This window comes from Aythya marila (assembly GCF_965140915.1).
Source record: "Aythya marila genome assembly, contig: HAP1_HAP1_SCAFFOLD_186, whole genome shotgun sequence".
Classification (NCBI taxonomy): domain Eukaryota; kingdom Metazoa; phylum Chordata; class Aves; order Anseriformes; family Anatidae; genus Aythya; species Aythya marila.
Window position 1 is genome coordinate 441150 of NW_028137527.1, and position 25537 is coordinate 466686.

Genomic DNA, 25537 nt, shown 5'->3' on the forward strand with positions numbered 1-25537 from the left:
CATATACTGTTCTGTTGGGTGGGATTTGGTTGCCTGTGTAAGAGTGTGACTGAGATGGAATTTAGTTCCAAAGCGATTGTGGAGGTCTTCTAACCGCGGTTCCAATCTCCCGCGAGGGACTTGGCCAGTGAAGGACCGAAGCGATTCCTATAGGATTTGTGGGTGCGTGATAGATCTTAAACCCTCTGTAAGACACTCTTACTAATGTAACCAAGGGCTGTGGGAATTGCCACAGTAAAATTCCTAGATGGGTCAGACAAAATCGAAGACCAGGGACCAGAAGAAAGGGAGCAAATTACCAGACATACCACCAGAAAGTCCATTAGGAATAACGGTTAGAAATTGGAACGATAGAGGCCCCAGAAAAGGAAAAAGTAAATAAAAAACAGTCCAGTATTGTGTGATAGAACGGCCAAAGGAGCCTTTAAGATCACGTCTTTCGGTCTGTTTTTTTGATCCTTTGAAGACTGGATTTGTCACGCCTGAAATACACATGTTAATTCGAAGGAACCTTTTTGCCAGGAAGAAAGCGATTATGCAGGATTATGGATCAGGAGGACTTCATGTCCTTTTCCAGCCTTAGTATTTACACTAAAAGCAGATAAGAAATTTGAAGAACAGGAAAAAGAAAAAGATAATAAACGGGAGCCGTTGGATAACCTACCATCTCCATATCCTAACAATCCACCTCCGGTGGCTGTGGTATCTCTAGCAGTACCACCGTTGCCCCTGCTTCCACCACCATCAGCACCAGAATGAGACCGACCTCCGGCTGCATGCATGAGAAGTAGGACTGCCATATCTGAGAGAGCTCCTCTATATCCCTTAAGGGAGGTAACTGGTGTATAACTGGGTTGGAGTTTTAACAGTTAGGGTTTTAAGGGTTTCAGGGTTATCGTGTTAGGGTTTTAGAGTTTTTTGGGTTGTAGTGTTGATAGGCTTTTTAGTGTTAGGGTCCTAGGGTTTTATTTTTGGTCAGTTATTCAGGGTTTTAAGATTATTATTTTTTTTTTTTTTCAGGTTAGGTTCTCCAGGGTTAGGGTTTTGAGTGTCCTAATTTTTTGGGCTAGGGTTTTGAGCATCCTACTGATTTGGGTTGGCTTTGGGTTTTGAGCGTCTTAATTTTGGGGTTAGGGCTTCAAGCGTTCTAATTTTGTTGTTTAGGGCTTTGAGAATCCTAATGTTTTGGGTTTGGGTTTTGAGCGTCTTAAGTGTTTGGGTTTGGGCTTTTAGGCATAGGACTTCAGGGGTTTAGTGTGGTAAATAGTTTGGGTTATGCCTGTAGGGGTTTTGAGGATTTTTAGTGTTAGGGCTTGTGGCTTTTTTGAAAGGCCGGTAAGTGCTTGGGTTACAGTGAGTGCTGGTAAAAGGTATTTCTCGAACACTCGGCCTGTGATTGGTCAGGCCAGCTGCCTGGGGAATGCTGGTAGGCGTAGTTTTCCGGCACTGGGTATCCGGGAGGCCATGTTTGGTGCCCATAGCATGCCGGGAGATGTAGTTCTAGGAAACTGGGGTTAGGGGTTGGGGTTGGGGTTAGGGTTAGATCCGGGTTAGGGTTGGGGTCAGGGGTGCAGGGCTCTGTGCAGCAGTTATTTTTCATTCTAAATCAGGGGAGTCGGTCAGGATGGCCTCATCCTTCAGCATCCTACTATCAGTTAACCATTTTTCAGCCTTCTGCTGGAGTACTCCCCTAACATTATGTGGAGTATGTATCTTCAGAGGTGCCCTACAAGTGACTTTTCTAGCTTCCTCAATCAGTAAGGCAGTAGCCACAATTGCCTGGAAGCACACTGGCCACCCCCTCCTCACAGGGTCTAAGAGTTTGGAACAATATCCCACAGGTTTCTTGATTCCTGCCCATTCTTGAGTTAGCTGTAATTGCAACTAACATATGCAGTTTGGTTAGAAACATTTACAAATAAATAAAAGGGTCTTTGTAAATCTGGGAGGCTCAGCACTGGAGCTTCTATTAACGTTTTCTTGATCAACCTCAACTTTTCCTCATCTTCCTCGTTCCACTTGATTTTTTCTCCAGTCAATTTTTCATATAAAAACTTTGCCTTTTCACTAAACCCTTCAATCCAGGGTCTACAATATCCCAAGAGCCCGAGCAGTTGCCTCACTTCCTTCTTCGTTTTGGGTGATGATAGGGCTAAAATCCCAGATACCCTGTCAGCATCCGATTTTTTCTTTCCTTGGCTAAGCCCATGTCCTAAGTACCTTACTTCTTTTTCCACGAATTGTAATTTAGATTTTGAGCCCTTCAGCCCTTTTTCCCTAAGAAGTTAAGTAATTCGATAGTGGTTCTCCGTGTCTCTTTTTCAGTCTCCCCAGCTATTAATAGGTCATCCACATATTGCAACAATTTCACTTCCCCCTTTACCTCAAAAAGTTGTAATAATTTTTCTAAAGTTTGGCCAAATAAATGTGGGGATTCAGTAAATCCCTGAGGAAGTACAGTCCATCTAAGCTGTTGCCGCCTTCCTGTTTCGGGGTCTTCCCATTCAAAGGCGAAGTAATTCCAAGACCCTTCACTTAATGGGCAGGCCCAGAAAACATCCTTCAAATCTATTACACTATACCATTTATGCAGAGGTGTTAGGTGGTTTAATAAAGTGTATGGGTTAGCTGCCACTGGAAATTTGGTTATGGTTCGCTGATTCACAGCCCTAAGATCCTGAACCAACCTGTATGATCCATCAGCCTTTTTTACTGGCAAAATGGGGGCATTATGTGGGGACATACATGGTTCCAGCATCCCCTTTTGGAGCAACCTGTCTATAACTGGTGTTATAAATGGCTAAATCCCAAAATAGGATAATAATCAACGTTTACAATTTATTAAAGGAATAGAGGTAAGCAAACAGCACTGGGTGTGCCGGGAGTCTCCGCTCCACCTAGACGCACACCCGTTACATCAAGATGATGATTTTATTTTGCTCCTAGACTAATACATATTCATTACTACTTCTAAAAAAAGCAGGGTTATTATAATTAGTTCCAGAATCTGAACCCCCCTACTGGAGCATGCGTATCAGTCTCTGGTGGTCCTTCTGGGGGTCTCCCATGCTGAAGGCTCATAGTCTTCCTCTCAGGCTTTTTTTCTTGTCCTTCTTCTTTGTACTTCTTGGGTGCATGTCAAAAGCTTGCACAGCGTTCCCTGCAAGCTTTGTCTTTTAGCCGTCCTTCAGCTTTTCCCTTCTCCTTCATCTCCTGGCCAGATATCAGGGGCTTGCATAGTGTCCCATGCAAAAGTCATAATAGTTAGCAGTTGTTCTGAAACCCCCGGATATCAGAGACTTCAAGGAAAAAACTTACGAATACATTTTCCTTCAAGCTCTCTATTGACAAGAATTGTTAAAACATTCCTCACAATCCCTTATCTTCTTTTTAATATCCTCAATTTGTGTCTCTTTTTCAGCCTTTTCCATTAATAACTGGATTTCATCAGTCCGTTCTCGGAGGGTCCAGTTCTTAAGCATCGTAACTGACATATCCCCTTCCTTTTTTAATGAAGTCATTACAAACATACTATTTATTATCCGGTGTATCAATAATGTAAAGCAAGGTATCATACAAAGTATGAATAATAACATCATTACACCACATAAAAATAAAAATAACATCCTTTTAACCCATGGTCCACCAGGCAGCCATGAAAATAAATCCCTATCCATACCCTTCCAAGTTTGTGCTGGGACGTGGGCTCATTTCTAATTTCTTTTGTTATCTGTTTAACCACTTTCCCATTATCGTCAACTTGTAAGCAACAATTAGAATCATTTAGTTTCCCCCACACCCCCCCCTCTTCTGCTAGTAAATAGTCTAAAACCATTCTATGTGGAAAGATAGCATTCCTCATCTGGGTGGACTGATCAGCTAAAAGATCCAAAGCCGTCGCTGTTTGGTTATTATTTCGAGGACAGCTTGTAACCTAATTATTCTATTCAAATTATAAATAGGTTCTCGGGCTCCAGATATTATCTCGTTTGGGTTCCAGGTAGCTGGTCCATAATACTGTATGATTCTTTCAGGGGGCCATTCATTTTCTCTCCCTTGTTGAGCACTACCTCCGGCTAAGGAAGCATCAATAGATCGTTTTTCTCTATTCAGATCATCATATAATTTTATTCCTAAATGATTTCCTTGTATTTGTGACAATAAAAAGAACAAGGGTCTTATGTAGCCCACGTAGCATATTCCTGACCAGTCCTTTGGTAGCCTTTTGTAGGCCTGTTTGCCACACACCCAATAATGTCCCTTTAGAGCCCACGTCCCATTTGGAAAAGGACGGTCCCATTCTCTTTTATTCCTTGGGGTGTGAAAATACAAAGGGTTTTCGTTACCAAGTGGTCCTGTTACAATGTTTGCCCCATTAGTACTTGTATATATACACCTCCAAGCTCCCGCACTAGATTCCCACTCACAATTACAACTAAGTTCTCCTTCACGACTTGTCATACCACGAGCTGACCAGAAATGTTTAAAGAACACTTGTGTCCCATTCTCATCGTGCCGCCTCCAGCAGTAGACTCTTACCACATGCTGCTCCCTAGTGGTGTTATCACGCTGACAACTAGGGATTTGAACGTCAAATTGTCCCTTTGATTGTGCTCTTACCATGGCTTCACATCCAGGTCCAAAAAATTTCTTATATGAGCATTTCAGCCAAGTCCCATTTTTCAGCTGGACATGTGTAGCATTCCATTTTCCTTTACTTGATGTACAGTTTATAGGTCCACATTCAGGATCAGTACAATCATATCCGGGAGAGAGAGTCCATTTACAAAAGCTTTTTCCCACCTTTACTGTTCCTGTTCTGGTTAAACAGTATATACCCTGCTCTGACAAGTGCAATTGCCATGGGCCTTCTTCCTCTTTCCAGAATTGTGTACCATTATGAACTTCACTCAAATTACTAACCCATCACTTAGGTTCAACCGGGCCAGCTACCCAGGGCCAACTTTCAGTTCCCTGTGGTCCCCCACAAACCCAGCAATTGCTAAGGTTAAAAGCCTTGGCCACTTCTTCCCCCAGAATGAACAAGTTATTCCCGTGGCTTAATTGCCCCTGTAAAAATAGTACCAGGAAGTATAACATCCTTCTGCGTCATCCAGGGGTTATCGTGGGGGTGTGAGAAATGCCTCCAATCAAGGGGTTGGGCCCACTTCAAGGATCTATTTGAGCTTGGGTTACTGTTCAGCCTTTGAGGGTGATCCAGCTCCTGGAAAACTAATTACAATAGGTTAAAAAATAATAATAATAATCATATTTATTATATAAATATATTTTTGTTTGCTTGTTTGTTTCTTTTTCCTGGGACAACCTGGCTTTAGTGTGGGCAAAGTCCGGTTGAGGCCCTCCCACTCGGCAGTCAATACCCGTAGGGGTTGCCTCCCTTGGTAGACTATACACACCACAGTGGAGGGTCCTGCCCCGGTCTTCCCTTCTCCCTTTCTTCCCTTCAGGCTTGTCCCCTTCTTCTGGCATTCTTAATTTATGCAGAGCCTTATTGCCAGAACATTAGTTCTTTTTTAGCTTTAATTTCAGTTCCCCAGGAGCAGACTCAACCCTCCAAGTTCGGGTATTTATTGGTCCTTTTACTCTAGATGCATGGGTCCAACCCCTTTCTGCTGTTCTCACAGCTGTTTCAGTGGTAAGTAAAACAAGGTATGGTCCCTTCCACCGGGCGTGTAATGATTCTTCCCTCCAAGTTTTTATTAAGACCTTGTCCCCTGGTTGTATTTGATGAATAGCAAACCCTAAAGGTGGTGTCTGAGCCATTCTTCCAATTTCTCTTAGCTCTTGCAATCTTTTCCCAATAGTAATTGCATATTTCTGGATACTACAATCCTGAACTACATTGTTTCCCAGAGGCATTCCCTGTGAATAAGGCATACCATATAACATTTCATATGGTGATAATCCAGTCTCACTGTGTGGTTTAGTTCTTATGTTTAGAAGTGCCAATGGTAAGCATTTTGTCCAGGGCATTTGTGTCTCAATCATTAATTTAGCCAATTGTTGTTTCATTGTTTGATTCATTCTCTCTACTTTTCCTGAGCTTTGTGGGTGCCATGGAGTATGATATTCCCATGGATTACCTAATGATTGACACAATAATCTTATTATTTTAGAAGTAAAGTGTGTGCCCTGATCAGAATCAATGTACTGGATTATCCCATATCTAGGTATCAGGTGTTCTAATAAATTTTTTGCCACCATTTGTGCCGTAGCTGGTGCTACGGGATAAGCTTCTACCCATTGTATTAAATGATCTACTATTACCAATAAATACGTTATCCTCCCTACCTTGGGCAATTCAGTGAAATCAACTTGTACTTTCTCAAAAGGCCTATAAGCTGTTTTTCTTCCTCCCGCGGCTGCTTGTCAAAACACTTTCTTATTTATCTTCTGACAAGTTAAACAACCTTGTGTGATTTGCTTTGCTATTTCAAAAACCCCTATGCAACCAAATTGTTGAAGTAAGTGATTACTTAATGCTTTTGTACCCCAATGTGTTTGTGTATGCAAACGTTCCAATCTTTGCCTTGCATAAGCTTGTGGTAATATCTCTTGCCCGTCTGGCAATGTCCATTTTCCTTGTTCTAATCTAGCACCTGTCTTCTCCAGTTTTGTCTGTTCTTCAGGAGTAAACTTTTTTTCTTCTCCCTCTCGTCTTTCTTCCTCCTGTACTGTATTAATTTTAGCAGCCTGAGTTCTCAAGGCTGCTTCCTGAGCTTCTTTATCTGCTAGATTGTTCCCTCTGGTGTGGTAATCTAATCCTCTTTGGTGTCCTTTTACATGTACCACTGCTATTTCTTTTGGTTCTCTTAATGCCCTTAAATTTTTTATTATTAATTCTTGATGTATAAGATTCCTCCCTTGAGTAGTAACGAAACCTCTTTCTTCACAAATTTTTCCGAAGGTATGAACCACCCCACATGCATATTTAGAATCTGTATATATAGTTCCACTTTTCCCCTTTAATAGTTCCACGGCCCTATATAGGACATACAGCTCACGAGCCTGAGCTGACCATGATAGACTCAAGGGTCCTGATTCCACAGGTTCCAGGTGCTTATTAATTATTGCATATCCTGATTTTCTTTTTCCCTCCACTACTCAGGAGGAGCCATCTATGAACAGTGCTTCTCCCTTCTCTAATTCAGTATCTCTTAAATCGGGTCTTCCTTTAGTCTGGGTCTCAATTATCTCTAAACAGTTATGTTGTAATTCCTCTGATGGTTTTCTGAACAAAAATTGTGCTGGACTCTGAGCAGAGCTTACCCTTAGTTCTAAGTCAGGGGAGTCAATTAGTATAGCTTCATACTTTAGGATCTGGCTGTCTGTTAACCATTTCTCTGCTTTCTGTTGTAAGACACTTCTGACGTTGTGTGGAGTATACACTTTTAAGGGAGCATTACAAGTGATCTTTCTAACTTCCTCTATTAATAATGCCGTAGCGACCAAAGCTTGGAGACAAGCAGGCCACCCTCTACTTACTGGACCAAGTAACTTAGAACAATACCCCATGGATTTCTTAATTCCTGCCCAGTCTTGAGTACGAACTCCATATGCCGCCTGGTTTGATGTGTTCACAAAGGGATAAAAAGGTTTTTCCAGATCCAGAAGGCTCAACACAGGTGCTTGTATTAATGCCTCTTTTATTTCTTCAAATTGTTGATTATCTTCTGCAGACCGCTTAAGTTGGTTCTTAATTAATTTCTCATATAAGAATTTAACTTTTTCACTGTAGCTTTCAAGCCATGGTCTACAGTATCCTAATAATCCCAATATTTGCTGGATTTCCCTTTTAGTTTGTGGGGGTCTTAAGGATAGGATCCCAGATACCCTGTCAGGATCTAACTTCTTTTTTCCCTTACTTAACCAATGTCCTAAGTATTTTATTTCCTGTTCCACAAATTGTAATTTTGATCGAGACACCTTGAATCCCTTTTCTCCCAGGAAACTGAACAATTTAATAGGAGCTTCTCGGGTTCCCTCTTCAGTTTCTCCTGCTACTAATAGATCATCCACATACTGCAATAATTTTACCTCCCTGGGTAATGCAAAATCTTGTAAAACTTTTTCTAAAGTTGGTCCAAATAGATTTGGTGACTGTAAACCCCTGTGGTAGCACGGTCCACCTTAATTGTTGTTTCCGTCCCGTTTCAGGGTCCTCCCACTCAAAAGCAAAATAATCTCTGGATTTTTCATCCAGAGGGCAGGCCCAAAAGGCATCTTTCAGATCTATTACACTATACCAAGTATGTTTGGGAGAGATATGACTTAGTAAAGTATAAGGTTTTGCCACCACAAGGAATTTAGTGACTGTTCGCTGATTTACAGCTCTCAGGTCCTGTATGACCCATCCGATTTCTTTACAGGGAGGATGGGTGTATTATGAGGTGACATACACGGTTCTAGAGTTCCTTTTTCCAGAAGTCTATGGGTTTTAATCCCTTTCGACCCTCCATTGGTATAGGGTATTGTTTAATTCTAATTGGACGATGTGGATCCATTATTTGAACATTTATGGGGTCCATTTCTATTTTTCCAATTTCCCCTTCCTTATAGCACACTGAAGGGTTAATGAATTCTTCGTCTTTTTGTGTCAAAGTGTATAATTTAATCTGCAATTTATCCCCTTGGCTTTGAATGCTTAAGTTTAATTTTAAAATCAAATCCCTTCCTAGTAAATTGTACTCCGTTTCAGCGAGCAAAAGTAAATCATTAAGACAGATTTTTTTATCTGTTTCTGTCTCTACATCTTTCAAAACAGGTACCTTAAAGGGCTCTCCTTTTGCCCCTATTACAGACATGCAACTCTTCCCTTCTTCTATTCCTTTTGGAAGTTTTTGAATAGTGGATTTTTCAGCCCCTGTGTCTACTGAAAATAAGACTTCCTCTTTATGGGGACCAATTAATAGTTTTATCAACGGCTCTGTTGATGTTGAAGTCCCCAGAAGATATAGCCCCCGACACCCCTATTCTTCTTTGAATATTTTCTCATCTTGTTCCCGCTTATGATATTTCCTCTGAACGTGTCTCTTCTTGTTGCAATAGTAACAGACGGGAATTGTCGATTTCCCTCGAAAAGGCTGACCCCTAGGGTTTTTTTCTATTACTTTTTTTCTCCTCTCCCCGGACAAGGTCTTGTGGAATGAGGTTAAGCCACGAAAGACTGTATGAACTTGGAAGTGATGGGAAAACTTACAGTTTTTAAGAAGAATGTTAGTTGTGTTTAAGGCAGTAAATTAGATCATCCTCGTAGGAGCTTTCTAAACAGATCAGAAGAGGGCAAGAGTGTACTTAAGGACCGAAAAGGGTGTTGCAGTAGATAGCTGATGAGTTAGATTATGTGATAGAGCTCAGCTGCACACCTGCAAAGGAGCTCAGAGAGACAGTGAGAGGAGGCTGAGCCCCAGAAAATACTTTGCTCCTCCCTTCAGAGGCCCAGAGGAGCAGAGAGATGCACAGTGGCAGGTGGGAACCCGAGGGAAGTTCTTCAGAGGAAGAATGGCTGGGCCATGGACTAGTAAGGGAGAAGCAGAGTTGACTCCTTTGGAGGTTTAGTTAGGAAAACATTAGCTCAAAGTCTTAATAAGAGTAGCTTGAATACAAGGCGGGCGCCAGTCTAGAGGGAGAAGCTTGGTTAAAGTGTGTGGGTTTCAGGGAGCTGTGCAGTAGAGACTTGTAGAGAGGAATTTTAAATAGCACGTTGAATGGGAAATGAGCCCGGGGCAATTAATTGATGATCAAAATGCAAACTACAATTTTAAATCAGGAAAGAGGTAGACTATACTTTTATAATGAAAAATACGCCAGAAAAGAGTGAGGAAAGTGTCAGTGTTGTTATAAAGGAAGTTACTGGAACAAAGGAAAGGGTTAGAGGAGCAATAAAGCAGAGAAATTCATGCTTTTGTGATAGAAGTGTTGGAACACCAAGGACTGGAGATGGTAGTGATCACAAACTCATTTCCCGATCGCTCAGTTTTCCGTGTGCTGTCTGTATACCCCATGGCACCTACCTCGCATTCAGAAAGCAATGCAACCTTTGGGGTTAAAAAATAAAAACCAGAGAGGGCAGTGCTTTCCAAGAAAAAAAGATAAGTCCTTGTGGCAAACAGGTAGGTGAACGGAGTATGTACGTTCCTTCCTCGGTGTCCTGCTGTTAATGTGAGAGGATATTCACCAGAACCCAGTAGATGATTGCACTCTGGTTCTTGCGTTTTTTACCATCTTTCATGAAACAACTTCAGGTTACTTGACAGAAGCTAATGGCCTAAGCTTATGTGCATTTGGCATTGTTTTCTCATTGGTGAGCTTCAAGCCTGTGTCTGGCCCATTATTGCTCACAGAATTTGTGGCAGAGCTAGACTTGGACTTAGATTACTATGCTTAGTCTTAGCACTCCAGATTATTAAAACCCTTTCCATTAAATACTTTCTCAAACTAAGAAGTGACTTTCTGAAATAGCTGTTTTCAGAAGATCTGCATCTTAGCTAAGCAATATGACAGAATTTTGCCTGTTGTTAAACACTGAGGCTGACGACAAGTCCATCAGCAGTTTCAGAGAGCACAGAACAATGTCCAGATGCATGCTCATCTGCTAGGATTTGTGATTTCTGAAACGTGACTTGCATAAATTCATCTTAAGGTTTTGCAGGATCCAGTGTGTCATTAAAATAATGCTAATACTAAAACTTACAGGCATCTGTGTAATGCATTTTGGATTTCATATAATTTGCAAAAGTACTTAACGATTCGGTGTCATTTTGTGGTACAGTACAAACATCAAGAGGAAGTGAGAACAAAGAAAATGGTGGTGAAGATGTTCCAAGGCGTTACAACCTTCGACAGAGTAAACCTGTTGACCGCTACCAAGCTCCTATGGAAAGTAGGTTGAACGCACAGTTTCTCTTAAAACCTTATTTCTTGCACATAAGTGAGATAGAATTTTTGAATGCAAAGACGTGTTTGCGCACACAGTTCTATTTCAGTTCTGTACCTTCATTCTGCACATGAACTTCCCTGTTTTTATCAGACACGTGTGTCCTGTGCACATTGTATTTCTTTGCTGTTTGGCATACTTAGTGCTATGTATCCTTGCTATAACAGTCATTAATCACACTTAATGGTCTTGCTCTTGTGATTTTCAGTTCACCTTTAAACAGGGCGTAGTTTTCCACTTGTACCATGCACTGATGAAAAGCAAAAACAGTTAAAAATTCTTCTGGAATTAGGGATGAGTGAAACACGTGACATTTTCTTTTTCTTTTGATATCCTCCTCTCTTAAATGTATCTGTATCATTACTCTAAATTCTTTCCTTTCAGTAAGACAAAGAGATCGAGAGAGGACTAACTCGGGCCAGCCGTGTTCTGTCAGACAGAAAGAGTCACTTGAAAATGCTGGGTCACAAAAATATAGAAGACGTGCCAGGTTGGTGTATGGCTAGTGATAGCTCTTACTTATCCGTAGAGCTGTCAGTCTCCTTACTGCATAATGCTTCAAAGGGTTTTCAGTTTAGTGGTAATTACAGAGTAAGTTTATGATCAGTACTTTGGTAGTCTGAGGATAGAGAGGAAAGAACTATTTGGAGGGGAGGAGGTGGATACTTTTAAGTTGGTTTCTTTTTTAAATCCAATATTTGTGGGTCGCTGATAAGATGATTATGGAGGTAGTGTCTGAGTTTCTGTAACTGAAATTCTTTGGTTCTGGAACTGAAGCCAGAATCCCCCCTTAAAAATCTTAGTCAGACTATTTAATCTTGAAGGATACAAAGGATTTTCTTAAAACCTGTCGTGGTTTAACCCGGCTGGCAGCTAAACACCACGCAGCCGTTCGCTCACCCTCCCCCCTCCCTCTCTGGGACGGGGGAGAGAAATGGAAAGTGAAGCCCGTGAGTTGAGATAAAGACAGTTTAATAAGACAGGACAGGAAAATAATAATAACAAAATAATAATAACAATAATAACAATAATGTTACAATGGTGATAATAGGAAAGTAATAATAATATGTACAAACAAGTGATGCACAATGCAATTGCTCACCACCCGCTGACCGATGCCCAGCTTAACCCCGAGCAGTCCGGCCCCCCCCCCCCGGCTAGCCACCCCTATATATTGTTTAGCATGACGTCAGATGGTATGGAATACCCCTTTGGCTAGTTTGGGTCACCTGTCCTGGGTCTGTCCCCTCCCAGCTCTTACTGCACCCCCAGCCTGCCTGTTGGCAGGACAGAGCAAAAGGCTGAGATGTCCTTGGCTTGGTATAAGCACTGCTCTGCAACAATTAAAACATCGGGGTGTTATCAGCACTCTTCTCATCCTAAGCCAAAACACAGCATTCCACCAGCTACTAGGAAGAAAATTAATTCTGTTCTAACTGAAACCAGGACATCTATCCACCCCTTATTCCATACCATTTATGTCATGCTCAGGTTACACTCTTTTCCATACATTCTAATTAGTCACCTACAGTAGTCATAGTAGTGATAACATACAGTATTATATAGTAATTAACAAGGTACAATTCAGTTCATGGGCTATTCTCACCCAGTATTAAATCTCCTTGAGGTACACACCGGACCTCTCCGTTCTTTTGCATCACCCACCAAGTATATCCAGGTCCCTGAGCGAAAACAATTCCACGAATAGGTTTGCCTTTTCCTGAGGCAGGAGTAGCCCAGACTGTTTTACCCAGCATATTTTTTACATGCACTACAGGAACTTTATCCCCATCTACAGTACGTAACAGGTTTGATTGGGCAGGTCCAGCTCGGTTGGCAGATCCCCTAGTATTGACTAACCAGGTGGCCTTTGCCAAATGCGTATCCCAATTTTTGAATGTTCCAGCGCCCATTGCTTTTAATGTAGTCTTTAACAGTCCGTTGTATCGTTCAACTTTCCCGGAGGCTGGTGCATGATAGGGGATGTGATACACCCACTCAATACCATGTTCTTTGGCCCAAGTGTCTATAAGGTTGTTTCGGAAATGAGTTCCATTGTCTGACTCTATTCTTTCTGGGGTACCATGTCGCCATAGGACTTGCTTTTCAAGGCCCAGGATAGTGTTCCGGGCGGTGGCATGAGGCACAGGATATGTTTCCAGCCATCCGGTGGTTGCTTCCACCATTGTAAGTACGTGGCGCTTGCCATTGCGAGTTTGAGGGAGTGTGATGTAATCAATCTGCCAGGCCTCTCCATATTTATATTTCAGCCATCGTCCTCCATACCAAAGAGGCTTTGACCGTTTGGCTTGCTTGATTGCAGCACATGTTTCACAGTCATGAATAACCTGTGCTATAGCGTCCATGGTCAGGTCCACCCCTCGATCACGAGCCCATCTGTATGTTGCATCTCTACCTTGATGGCCTGAGGTGTCATGGGCCCATCGAGCTATAAATAATTCACCTTTATGCTGCCAATCCAGGTCCACCTGAGCTACTTCAATCTTAGCAGCCTGATCCACCTGCTGGTTGTTTTGATGTTCTTCAGTAGCCCGATTCTTGGGCACATGAGCATCTACGTGGCGTACTTTCACAGCCAGGTTCTCTACCCGAGCAGCAATGTCTTGCCACAAAGCAGCAGCCCAGATGGGTTTGCCCCTACGCTGCCAGTTGTTTTGCTTCCATTGCTGTAACCATCCCCACAGGGCATTTGCTACCATCCATGAATCGGTGTAGAGATAGAGAACTGGCCATTTTTCTCGTTCAGCAATGTCTAAAGCCAGCTGAATGGCTTTCACTTCTGCAAACTGACTCGATTCACCTTCTCCCTCAGCAGCTTCTGCAACTCGTCGTGTAGGGCTCCATACAGCAGCCTTCCATCTCCGATGCTTCCCCACAATACGACAGGACCCATCAGTGAACAGGGCATATTTCTTTTCATTCTCTGGTAACTGGTTGTACAGTGGGGCTTCTTCAGCACGACCCACCTCCTCCTCGGATGATATCCCAAAGTATTTGCCTTCTGGCCAGTCCATAATCACTTCCAATATTCCTGGGCGACTGGGGTTTCCTATTCGAGCCCGCTGAGTAATCAGTGCAACCCACTTGCTCCACGTAGCATCAGTTGCATGATGCGTAGAAGGGACCCTTCCCTTGAACATCCAGCCTAGTACTGGCAATCGGGGTGCTAGGAGGAGCTGCGCTTCAGTACCGACCACCTCCGAAGCAGATCGAACTCCTTCATATGCTGCCAATATCTCCTTTTCAGTTGGAGTATAGCGGGCCTCAGATCCTCTGTATCCCCGACTCCAAAACCCCAGGGGCCGACCTCGAGTTTCCCCAGGTTCTTTCTGCCAGAGGCTCCAGGTGGGGCCGTTCTCCCCGGCTGCAGTGTAGAGCACATTCTTTACATCTGGTCCTGTTCGAACTGGCCCAAGGGCTACTGCATGGACTATTTCCTGCTTGATTTGTTCAAAGGCTTGTCGTTGTTCAGGGCCCCATTCAAACTCATTCTTCTTACGGGTTACTTGGTAGAGCGGGTTTACAATCAGACTGTAATTTGGGATGTGCATTCTCCAAAACCCCACAACACCTAGGAAAGTCTGTGTTTCTTTTTTGTTAGTTGGTGGAGACATAGCTGTTATTTTGTTGATCACATCCATTGGGATTTGACGACGTCCATCTTGCCATTTTATTCCTAAAAACTGGATCTCCCGTGCAGGTCCTTTGACTTTATTTTGTTTTATGGCAAAACCGGCTTTCAGAAGGATTTGGACTATTTTCTTCCCTTTCTCAAAAACTTCCTCTGCTGTGTCACCCCACACAATAATGTCATCGATGTACTGCAGGTGTTCAGGAGCTTCCCCCTGCTCTAGTGCAGACTGGATCAGCCCATGGCAAATGGTAGGGCTGTGTTTCCACCCCTGGGGCAGCCGATTCCAAGTATATTGAACTCCCCTCCAAGTGAAGGCAAATTGTGGCCTGCACTCTGCTGCTAGAGGGATGGAGAAAAATGCATTAGCGATATCAATTGTGGCGTACCACTTGGCTGCCTTCGATTCAAGTTCATACTGAAGTTCCAGCATGTCCGGCACTGCAGCACTCAGTGGTGGCGTCACTTCGTTCAGGCCACGATAGTCCACTGTTAGTCTCCACTCGCCATTAGACTTTCGCACTGGCCATATGGGACTATTGAAAGGTGAATGAGTCTTGCTGATCACTCCTTGGCTCTCCAACTGACGAATTAGCTTATGTATGGGAATCAGGGAGTCTCGGTTAGTGCGATATTGCCGCCGGTGCACAGTTGTGGTAGCGATTGGCACTTGCTGTTCTTCGACCCTCAGCAACCCCACAACAGAGGGGTCCTCTGAGAGACCAGGCAAGGTAGATAATTGTTTAATGCCTTCTGTCTCTAAGGCAGCTATACCAAAAGCCCACCGGAACCCTTTTGGGTCCTTGCAATACCCTCTTCTAAGATAGTCTATGCCAAGGATACATGGAGCATCCGGACCAGTTACAATGCGGTGCTTTTCCCACTCATTCCCAGTCAGACTCACTTCAGCCTCCAATACAGTCAACTGCTGAGATCCGCCTGTCACTCCACAAATATAGATGGGCTCTGGTCCTTTATATCTCGATGGCATTATAGTACATTGTGCACCGGTATCTACTAAAGCCTTATACTTCTGTGCGTCTGACGTGCCAGGCCATCGAATCCACACAGTCCAATAAACTCGATTGTCCCTTTCCTCCCCCTGGCTGGAGGCAGGGCTCCCCTAATCCTGGTCAGAATCTTCTTCATTTCTGTGTTTGAAGGACTGTCTGCTGGAAGTTGGAGCAGCAAACTTTTCAGAGAATCCCTTTTTCTTGATTGTTTTCTTTTGCAACTCACGTACCCGTGCCTCTAGGGTCGCAGTAGATTTTCCATCCCATTTTCTCATGTCCTCTCCGTGGTCTCGTAAGTAAAACCACAGGGTGGCACGGGGTGAGTACCCACCATATCGTCTTCCTTGTGTGGATGAACGCCTACCCCTGATAGCTGAGACACTGCTCTGTACAGGTATGGAGGAGAATAATCTCTCTTCAAGTTGGTGAACCTTTTCAGAAAGTTTCTCCACAGTGTTCTCTTTTGGTCGGTGGACACTGGTTGGTTCAGGTGGGGAGGATGATAGATTCTCTTCAAGTTGGTGAACCTTTTCAGAAAGTTTCTCCACAGCTGAGACGCAGGCCTGTAAGGAAGAGGAGAGACTTTCTTCGTACTGCCGGAGTTGTTTAGCCACTTCATCCACTGTGGGTTCCTCATCCTCTTTCCAGGCCATTATTGCCAATGAGCTGGCATATGATGATGGTGCACTCCGTACAAACTTCCTCCACATGGGTCGTGTACACCTGACTTCATCTGGATCTTTGGATGTTTGTCTGAGGTCTGGATCCTCATAAATCACTTCCCGTACGGCTAATTCCCTCAGGTACTGGATTCCCTTCTCCATAGTGGTCCACTTGCCTGGTAGACATAAAAGTTCTTCCTTGAAGGGATACCTTTCCCTCACAGCTGAGAGGAGACGCCTCCAGAGGCTGTGAGATTGTGCTCCATCTGCAATTGCTTTGTCAATGCCTGTGTCTCTAGCAAGGGATCCCAGTCGCTTGGCTTCCCTGCCGTCTAATTCCACACAATTGGCTCCAGAGTCCCAGCATCGGAGCAGCCAGGTGACAAGCTGCTCACCTATACAGCGACCAAAATCTTTTCGCACATCTCGTAACTCATGCTCGTTTAGGCTTCGGGTAGTTACTGTTGATTTTTCGGCATCCTCATCTTCCTCCTCCTGAACCCTTGATGGCCCAGCGTCGTCGTCGTCTCCGTCGTCTCTATACCTAGATTTGGTAGAAGACTCTCTGCGTTCTAAACGACCTGAATCTCTATACCATTTTTTCACCTTCTCTACAGGGGCAGCTTGCACTGCTACAGCTCGTTTCTCTGACCTTGTTACAGGGTCTGCCACAGAGGTTGGAATACCCTCTGCAGGGTCGACTTGCACTGCTACAGCTCGTTTCTCTGACCTTGTTACAGGGTCTGCCACAGAGTTTGGAATACCCTCTGCAGGGTCAACTTGCACTGCTACAGCTCGTTTCTCTGACCCCGTTACAGGGTCTGCCACAGGGGTTGGAATACCCTCTGCAGGGTCAACTTGCACTGCTACAGCTCTTTTCTCTGACCCAGCCACAGGAGCTGGAGCGGCTGCGGGAGCTGGAGCTGCTGCAGGAACCGGAGCTGGAGCTGCTGCAGGAACCGGAGCTGGAGTGGCTGCAGGAACTGGAGTTGGAGCGGCTGCAGGAGCTGGGACTGGAGCGGCTGCAGGAGCTGGGACTGGAGCGGCTGCAGGAGCTGGGACTGGAGCGGCTGCAGGAGCTGGGACTGGAGCGGCTGCAGGAGCTGGGACTGGAGCGGCTGCAGGAGCTGGGACTGGAGCGGCTGCAGGAGCTGGGACTGGAGCGGCTGCAGGAGCTGGGACTGGAGCGGCTGCAGGAGCTGGGACTGGAGCGGCTGCAGGAGCTGGGACTGGAGCGGCTGCAGGAGCTGGGACTGGAGCGGCTGCAGGAGCTGGGACTGGAGCGGCTGCAGGAGCTGGGACTGGAGCGGCTGCAGGAGCTGGGACTGGAGCGGCTGCAGGAGCTGGGACTGGAGCGGCTGCAGGAGCTGGGACTGGAGCGGCTGCAGGAGCTGGGACTGGAGCGGCTGCAGGAGCTGGGACTGGAGCATCTGCAGAAGCTGGGACTGGAGCGGCTGCAGGAGCTGGGATTGGAGCATCTGCAGAAGCTGGGACTGGAGCGGCTGCAGAGTCCACCGTAGGGGTCACAGTGGCCGTTGGATCTGTCACAGGGCTTGGAGTGGCCGCAGGGTCTGTCACTAAGTTGATAGCAGTATCAATGGCAGCTCGATAGGCATGAGCCAGGCCCCAGCATGTTACAATGATTTGTGTTACTTTGGAACTGCCAGAATCATGACACCTTTTTCTCAAGCATTCTGCCAGTTTTTGAGGATTTTGCAGTTGTTCAGGGGTGAATTTCCAAAACACTGGGGGTGCCAACTGCTCCAGATGCCTGCCCATATCCTCCCATACTCCCTGCCACCCACAACTATACTGCCTCCGGGCAGATCTCCGGATGAGCTTCCTAAGTAGTTGTTTAACTTTAAGCAGAACCTGAAGCGCATTCAGGAGGCAGAACAACAAGACTATGCTGGTCTGAGTATCCCAAGGATATTCAATATCTTGGAGAGCTGTTGTAGCAAGCTCGGAGGGTAAGAGGGTGGTGAAGGAGGAAGGCATAGTGATCCAGGAGGATACAGGGGTGGTGAAGGAGAAAGGGAGAGTAATCAAGTAAGAGAAAATATCTTCCCCTTTCCCCTCCACAGATTGACTCCCTAATGGAGAAAAACAATAGGTATAATTGCTAATAGTTTCCAAGATACAGTTTCCAAAATACAGAGTCGACGATGTTACTGAGTACAAATACCAAGTTAGAGTCATGACCAGGTATCTCATCGTCTCATAAGCCATTGCTACAACACTCAGTACCATAATGATCTGAAACCAGGGCCCGGAGAGGATAAACAACATGACAGAGAGCAAATACGGAAAATAATGTACTATAATACTCAATTTGGAAAACAGGCGCAGCAGAGTTGAGATTAAAGCAATCAGCATTATGACAAGTGACTATTAAGCAGGTCTAATACTTACACCAATTTTAGTTTAACACACTGTGGTCAGATCTGCCGTTATCTCAACCTTTCGAGCCCCACGTTGGGCGCCAAAAAGACTGTCGTGGTTTAACCCGGCTGGCAGCTAAACACCACGCAGCCGTTCGCTCACCCTCCCCCCTCCCTCTCTGGGACGGGGGAGAGAAATGGAAAGTGAAGCCCGTGAGTTGAGATAAAGACAGTTTAATAAGACAGGACAGGAAAATAATAATAACAAAATAATAATAACAATAATAACAATAATGTTACAATGGTGATAATAGGAAAGTAATAATAATATGTACAAACAAGTGATGCACAATGCAATTGCTCACCACCCGCTGACCGATGCCCAGCTTAACCCCGAGCAGTCCGGCCCCCCCCCCCCCCGGCTAGCCACCCCTATATATTGTTTAGCATGACGTCAGATGGTATGGAATACCCCTTTGGCTAGTTTGGGTCACCTGTCCTGGGTCTGTCCCCTCCCAGCTCTTACTGCACCCCCAGCCTGCCTGTTGGCAGGACAGAGCAAAAGGCTGAGATGTCCTTGGCTTGGTATAAGCACTGCTCTGCAACAATTAAAACATCGGGGTGTTATCAGCACTCTTCTCATCCTAAGCCAAAACACAGCATTCCACCAGCTACTAGGAAGAAAATTAATTCTGTTCTAACTGAAACCAGGACAAAACCGAAAATAATTTTATTCGATTTAGAGGGAGAGGCTTTATGGAAGTTTTGTTAGATTTAAAAAAAAAAAAAAGTTATCACTCAAATACTGACTCTAGTTTCTGTTTGGAATCAACTAATGTTTCTATATGCAGTTAACCTTAAACAATAAAAGATCTAAATGAAATCATAAATTGCCTTAGTAATGATAAAGGCTTTTTGGATTCTGTAAGCAGTTAGTGCGTAGAGAATGCTGTTGATTGCCAGATATTTTGTTGAGCATTCTTGAAAGCAGACAGTTGTCACGAGGAAAATCATGTCATGGCCTTTGAAATCAGATTCCTAAGGAGTACAGTGGACTGGAAAATAGATCTCAGAGGCAATTTTGAGATAGAATTCCCTTAATTTTTGGTGTTACTTAGTATCTGCTCTATTTTCTTTTTAACTTTCTGGTTTATATGCTTGCTTGCAGACAGAGATGTGCAGATGACATCAGTGATTCTACACCCTCTTGCTCATCTCCCTTGCTTAGCACGTGTGATACGGAGGAGGGTGGTGAGAGCAGTGAGGACGGCGAGAGCACTTCTCCAAGAAGGTTGCTGTCGGTAGAGAATAGGGGAGGGATGAATCTCCTTCAAATGAATATTTAGCCATGTTTAAGTTTATCTAAATGTAACTGTGTAAGTTTATGTCAATTAATTAGGTCTTCTAATATATTAATTAATGTCTTCTACATTTGCTTGGCATTATTATGAAAAACAAAAATCTTCGAGCTGCATCTTAAAGAAAAAGAAGCCCTATAACTTCTCCTTAATTCAAATCAGGACTTTTCGAGTGAAACGTCAGAAACGGGACCTAAAGAGAGTTCAGAGGGATCAAAAGAAAGCTGGAGGAAGTCAGGGAGATGCAATGCAAATAGATAGTGCGGTAAGTGGTAAACTAATCATCGTGTCAGCGAGTGTTTCCAGTGATTATGAAAGATCTCAGTGTGCCATCTAGAACTACCTTTGTTGATGGTTTTCTCTAAAGCAACTTCAGAAATTGCCCAGAATGTTTGCGTTGTGCTGAGATAATTTCTGATGAAACCTTGATCTAGGTTGCTGCTTTCTTTAACATACAAACTCTGTGGTGTTGAATTTCTCTTTAGATTGGATTTGAGAACGTGGGTGGTCTTTCAGAACACATCGCAGCTTTGAAAGAGATGGTGATTTTTCCCGTCCTGTATCCAGAAGTTTTTCAGCAGTTCAATATTCAGCCCCCAAGGTAACTCATGACAGTGATAAATCGTAAGTCAGCTGTTTTCAGGAGAAAGTTCAATTAAGGTATCAATATGCTTCCATGCTTCAACATTTTTGGCAGCGGTGAACATTTGTTTTAGTAGTAGCAAAAAGTGGTTTCTTAAAAATGGATAAAATCCAGAATATTTGTAGGTTAAAAATATAAGCAATGTCTGAAACTTGTAAGTTTTACCATCTGGTGTTTTTAAAAAGTTGGGTTAGTTGGGTTGGAGTGGTTTTGTTCTCAGTTTTATGTACAAGTCAGCTTGATTAGTCTGTAAGCAAGAAGGGATTATCTAGTGTGGAAGTCAATTGTAATATGTTGCCTGGAAGCCCAGTTGTTTTTCCTGCCTACTTTTGCTTTCTTTTTTTTTTTTTTTTTTTTTCCTCTGAGTGCTAAGGCATCGCTTTTCCTTCCGGCTTTAGGCTTCCTCACTTGCCATCAGCAATAGATGGTCTGAGAGACCAAACCCAGTAACTTAATGCTTTTGAAAGGAGCATTAAATGCTTTACTATCAGATTCTGCATATTGTGAAAGCAAGAATATGCAGTTTATTGCTGCAGAATGAACTGGTGATTCACCATTCAGCCCATTCTCAGATTCTGTGCTGAAGTTTGCCCGTTTGGCTCCGGTTTGCTGTAATCACCCTGTTTGTCAGCAGTTTTGGAAGTGTCCTTCTGGGACAGTATGCTCGCTTTTGAAGTTTTTATACGTTTGAGTTACCTCCTTATTCATTTCTTTGGGTGAAAAAAATGAATTTTCTTTTGAAACGTTGTAAAAACGTGGAACTTCTATCTGTTCTGCCTCTACCCACACTTCAGCTATTACTGCTGTCTTGTACATGACGTGTTTTGGTTAGGAAAGACGAGTTTGTTCTAGAGACGATGGTTGTAGGAGGTACTCATCATGATGTTTTTTTTCCTATCTGGATCTTTTTTATTGCAGAGGTTGTCTATTTTATGGCCCCCCAGGAACAGGGGAAACACTAGTTGCTCGTGCACTTGCCAGTGAATATAGTCGAAGTGACAGGAAAATATCATTTTTTCTGAGAAATGCTTCGGACTGCATGAGAAAATACGTGGGGGAATCAGAACGCCAACTTCGTGTGTTATTTGAACAGGTAAGGTTGAAATGCACAGTGTATTCTGTCAGAGTTGAAACCATAATTTTCTGTGGTCAACGTTTTTAAGTAGCACTTGCTCTTTTTTTGTATTTTGTTATTTTTTTTTTCCCCCTGAAATGGAAATGCCAGTGTTTCTGCTGTGAATGTCAGCTGTAAGAACTACTGGACCGATTTGCTTCCTGTCACCCGGATACAGTGGGTTGACACAGACTGCTGTCTTCTGTTAGTCATGCCAGATACTCCAGTAGCTCTATCAGTAGAGGTCCCAGAGGCTAAAGTGAAAAATCTAGTTTAGATGACATTCCAACCATGATGTTTTTGTGCATTTTTCCTTTAAATAATGCTGTTTTACTCAGTGTTTTCCTGCTAGGCCTGTCAGATGCGACCTTCAATTATTTTCTTTGATGAGATAGATGGTCTCGCTCCTGTGCGCTCCAGTAAACAAGACCACATTCATAGGTATTACAGTTTTGCACCTACATAAAATCTGCTTGATCTTTGGGAAAAAAAAAAAAAAAAAAAGGACGATGACCTGTTTAATTTACTGTGAACATGTTAATTTATCCTGAAAACTTGTAACTCAATGCCAAAACAGGTGATTCTAAACGATAGTAGAAACCAATTTACTAAGCCTGATATCAGCATGTGGTCTGTGTTAACTTACCTATTTTTTATGTCTTAAAATGAGTCTTGTCCTTAAAAAGCTTGTCCTTTATGACTACTCATGGAAGAAAGTCATGTGGAATGTAACAAAATTTACTGAACCAGTAAGTAAAACTTATATTTTTCTATTTGTTCCATTGTTTCAACTCTTCTGACCCTTCTGGACGGCGTAGATAACAGAAGAGAGATCGTGGTAATTGGAGCTGCCAACAGACTGGATTGTATAGGTCCTACTTTACAAAGACCAGGACGCTTTGACAGAGAGTTCCTCTTCAACTTGCCAGATAAAGAGGTGAGAACTTAAATTCAACGTTAGTGCTACCATGGCAAAGTCCAACTTTATAGGAAAAAAAATTGACAACTTGAACGAAAGAGTGATATGTGGAGACACTGCGCTGTTCCATGGAGGGCAAATCTGGTACTGAATATATATGGTCAGGATGATACCACCAAGTAGTTAGTTCTATAATCAAACCTTTCATTCCCCAAGTTGTACCTGTTTGCTTTATTATTTAGTCCACTTGGGTGTTTTCATCATGAAGTTGTGTTTTTGGTCTCAATCCTTCCCTTATGAATGAATAGGGGATGTGTTTGCATTTGATTGTGCCCCTGCTCGGTGGTAGTAGTTTGAGTCATAATTCTTTTCTTCTTTATAGTAATTGTAGCAATTGGAAGCATTGTGCCAGAAGTGCTTTCTGTGAATTTACTGACTGGAAAGCAAATGTGATGAAATAATGAGACTGTCCCAATGAAAGCTTGCTAAGTTTTAGAGAAGTTTTTTGGACAGCAAAGAAATGCTTCTGGATAAAGTTTTCATTACAGTATTTTCCTCTGGGTCCTTAGGTCTTGTAGTTTGGAAACTTGTTATTGAAGCTATAAATGCCTTTTCTCACTGTAGGTTCCTAGAAAAAAGTGCAGTGTAACAAATAAGAAATATTCAATTTCCTGGTTGAAAATGCAGAGTGTATATTAAATAACTGTAAAATACTTGAAAGTTGAGCAAGTAAGAAAAGCGTATTAATAGATGAGGGGTTTTGAGGGAGGACTGTTTTGTTTTTTGTTGTTTGTTTGTTTGCCTTTTGGTTTGTTTGTTTCTTGTTGGTATTTTTAAGGAAAACTTGGGACAAGCTAAAATGCAATGATTTTGTTTCCAGGCTAGAAAAGAAATTGTCAAGATTCATACTCGTGACTGGACCCCTCAGCCACTGGACATGTTGCTTGATGAACTAGCTGAGAAATGCATTGGTAAGACTGAAATCAAAATGGATTCTTGCTTGTGACCAAGTTGTAAAGAACCTAGCTTGTACCAGGCAGTACCCATGCTCTTGTGCCTTGTTGCACAACTAGTCAACGAGGCAGCTGGCACGCCTTCATAGCAATCAGAGTGAGATGCTTTCATCTATTTACTCTTTATTGTCGTTCCTCTTGTTGTCTGAGAACATTAAATGGTTCTGGGGCATCTTCCTCAAGAGTATAGTTTTTGATGAGGAGTCTGCTTCAGCTGCATAAGCGCAGGATATCAGGCAGTGAGCAACATGAAACTTCCCTGCAGAGAGTGGTATAAATGGCTCAGGATTCAAATTAGGATTAAATAAAAAAATAGGATTTATTAGAAGAATATAAAAGAATAGAGGTAAGCAAACAGTGCTGGGTGCACTGAGAGTCTCCGCTCCACCAGGGCACACACCAGTTACGTCAAGCAGCTGATTTTTATGCTCCTAGACTAATACATATTCATTACTACTTCCAAAAGAATTAGATTATTATAATTAGCCTCCGGGGTCCAGTCCCTCCTACTGGAGCATGCGCATCAGTCTCCTCTGGGGGTCTCTAGGGGTCTTTCATGCTGAAGGCTCGTAGTCTTCTTCTCCAAGTCCTTCCTGTTTGTACTCCTTTGGCACTGTACCAAGTTTATAGAACATTTTCTGCAGGTCTTGTCTGCCAGCCGTCCTTCAGCTTCTTTTTTCTTCCTCTTAATCTCTTGGCCCCCTGGCCAGATACCAAAGGTCTGCATAGTATCCCATAACAGTCACTAGTTGTTATCAGTTGTTATGAAACTCCCAGACATCAAACACAAACAGCTTTCTTATTGACACTTCACGAGTAATTAAAACATTCTTCCCCAGCCATTCACAGGGACAGTCACATCTATAGCAGTGTTAAGTTAATCTCGAAGAAGACAGGAAAAAAAAGGCTGTAACTGTTAGAAATAGAAGTCCGGAATAACAAAAGCAAACAGGTTCATAAATTTAAGGAGTATTTTCTGAAGACTTGATAAATTGACTAGAATGAGGGGGAGACTGGGACACACTGCATCTGTGGTTCAAGAATTAAATTGCCAGTGCAGGGCCCAGAGGCAGACAGGATTCAAACAGAATTGTTCTTTATGGACACGAAATGTTAAAACATTCCTCACAAGCGGTAGCACTTTGAATTCCCTGTTAAGCTGTTTGGTTTTGGCATTACAAATTCTTTAAATGTTGCATGTTGTAAACCTGGGCCTTGACTGATGTAACGTTTGATTTTTGTTTGTTAGGAGACTGTGGTGCAGATATCAAATCCCTCTGTACTGAAGCTGCGCTGTGCTCTCTACGCCGATGCTATCCTCAGATTTATGCAAGTAGGGAGAAGTTGCTACTAGACGTTAATTCTATTAAAATAAAAGCAAAGGACTTTTTCATGGCTATGAAGAAGGTTGTTCCAGCTTCAAACAGGATCGAGACTTCGCCCGTACAAGCACTCTCACCCATTTTCAAGCCACTTTTTCAAAGATCAGTAGAGAATATTTTACAAGTTGTGCAGAAGATCTTCCCGCATGCACAGCTTGCACTAAAGGAGGACCGACAGCAAGGTATAACCACAGCATCCACTTCTTTATAATTCTGCTAAAGCAAAAACTTGTGGTTTGTGCAATCAACTTACAGCTTTCAGACATAATGGTGGTAGAATTTTATTATTTGCATGTGCATGTCTTTCTTTTGGGCAAGTCTGGAATATAACGCATAGGTTTTATTGTGGATTCGAAACTGAAATGCCAAATGGAAGCTCTGAATGACTCAATACACAGTAAAGGACGATGCGTTCTCTACTGAAGCATCCTGCTTCTGAGGGC

At 43.2% G+C, this 25537-nt stretch overlaps 1 protein-coding gene across 1 annotated transcript in view; it reads left to right on the plus strand.

Moving 5' to 3' along the window:
* Positions 1 to 25200, plus strand: part of LOC309890760 (ATPase family AAA domain-containing protein 2-like) — a gene marked incomplete at both ends in the record, with an annotated part of 54213 nt that extends 29013 nt beyond the window's left edge. The window contains 8 exons of the mRNA XM_082785165.1: positions 19834 to 19962; positions 20186 to 20288; positions 20509 to 20624; positions 21585 to 21759; positions 22133 to 22221; positions 22558 to 22717; positions 23580 to 23670; positions 24962 to 25200. Coding sequence (XP_082641291.1) covers positions 19834 to 19962; positions 20186 to 20288; positions 20509 to 20624; positions 21585 to 21759; positions 22133 to 22221; positions 22558 to 22717; positions 23580 to 23670; positions 24962 to 25200 — 1102 coding nt within the window. The remainder of the gene's footprint in view (positions 1 to 19833; positions 19963 to 20185; positions 20289 to 20508; positions 20625 to 21584; positions 21760 to 22132; positions 22222 to 22557; positions 22718 to 23579; positions 23671 to 24961) is intronic.
* Positions 25201 to 25537: the final 337 nt, after the last annotated feature.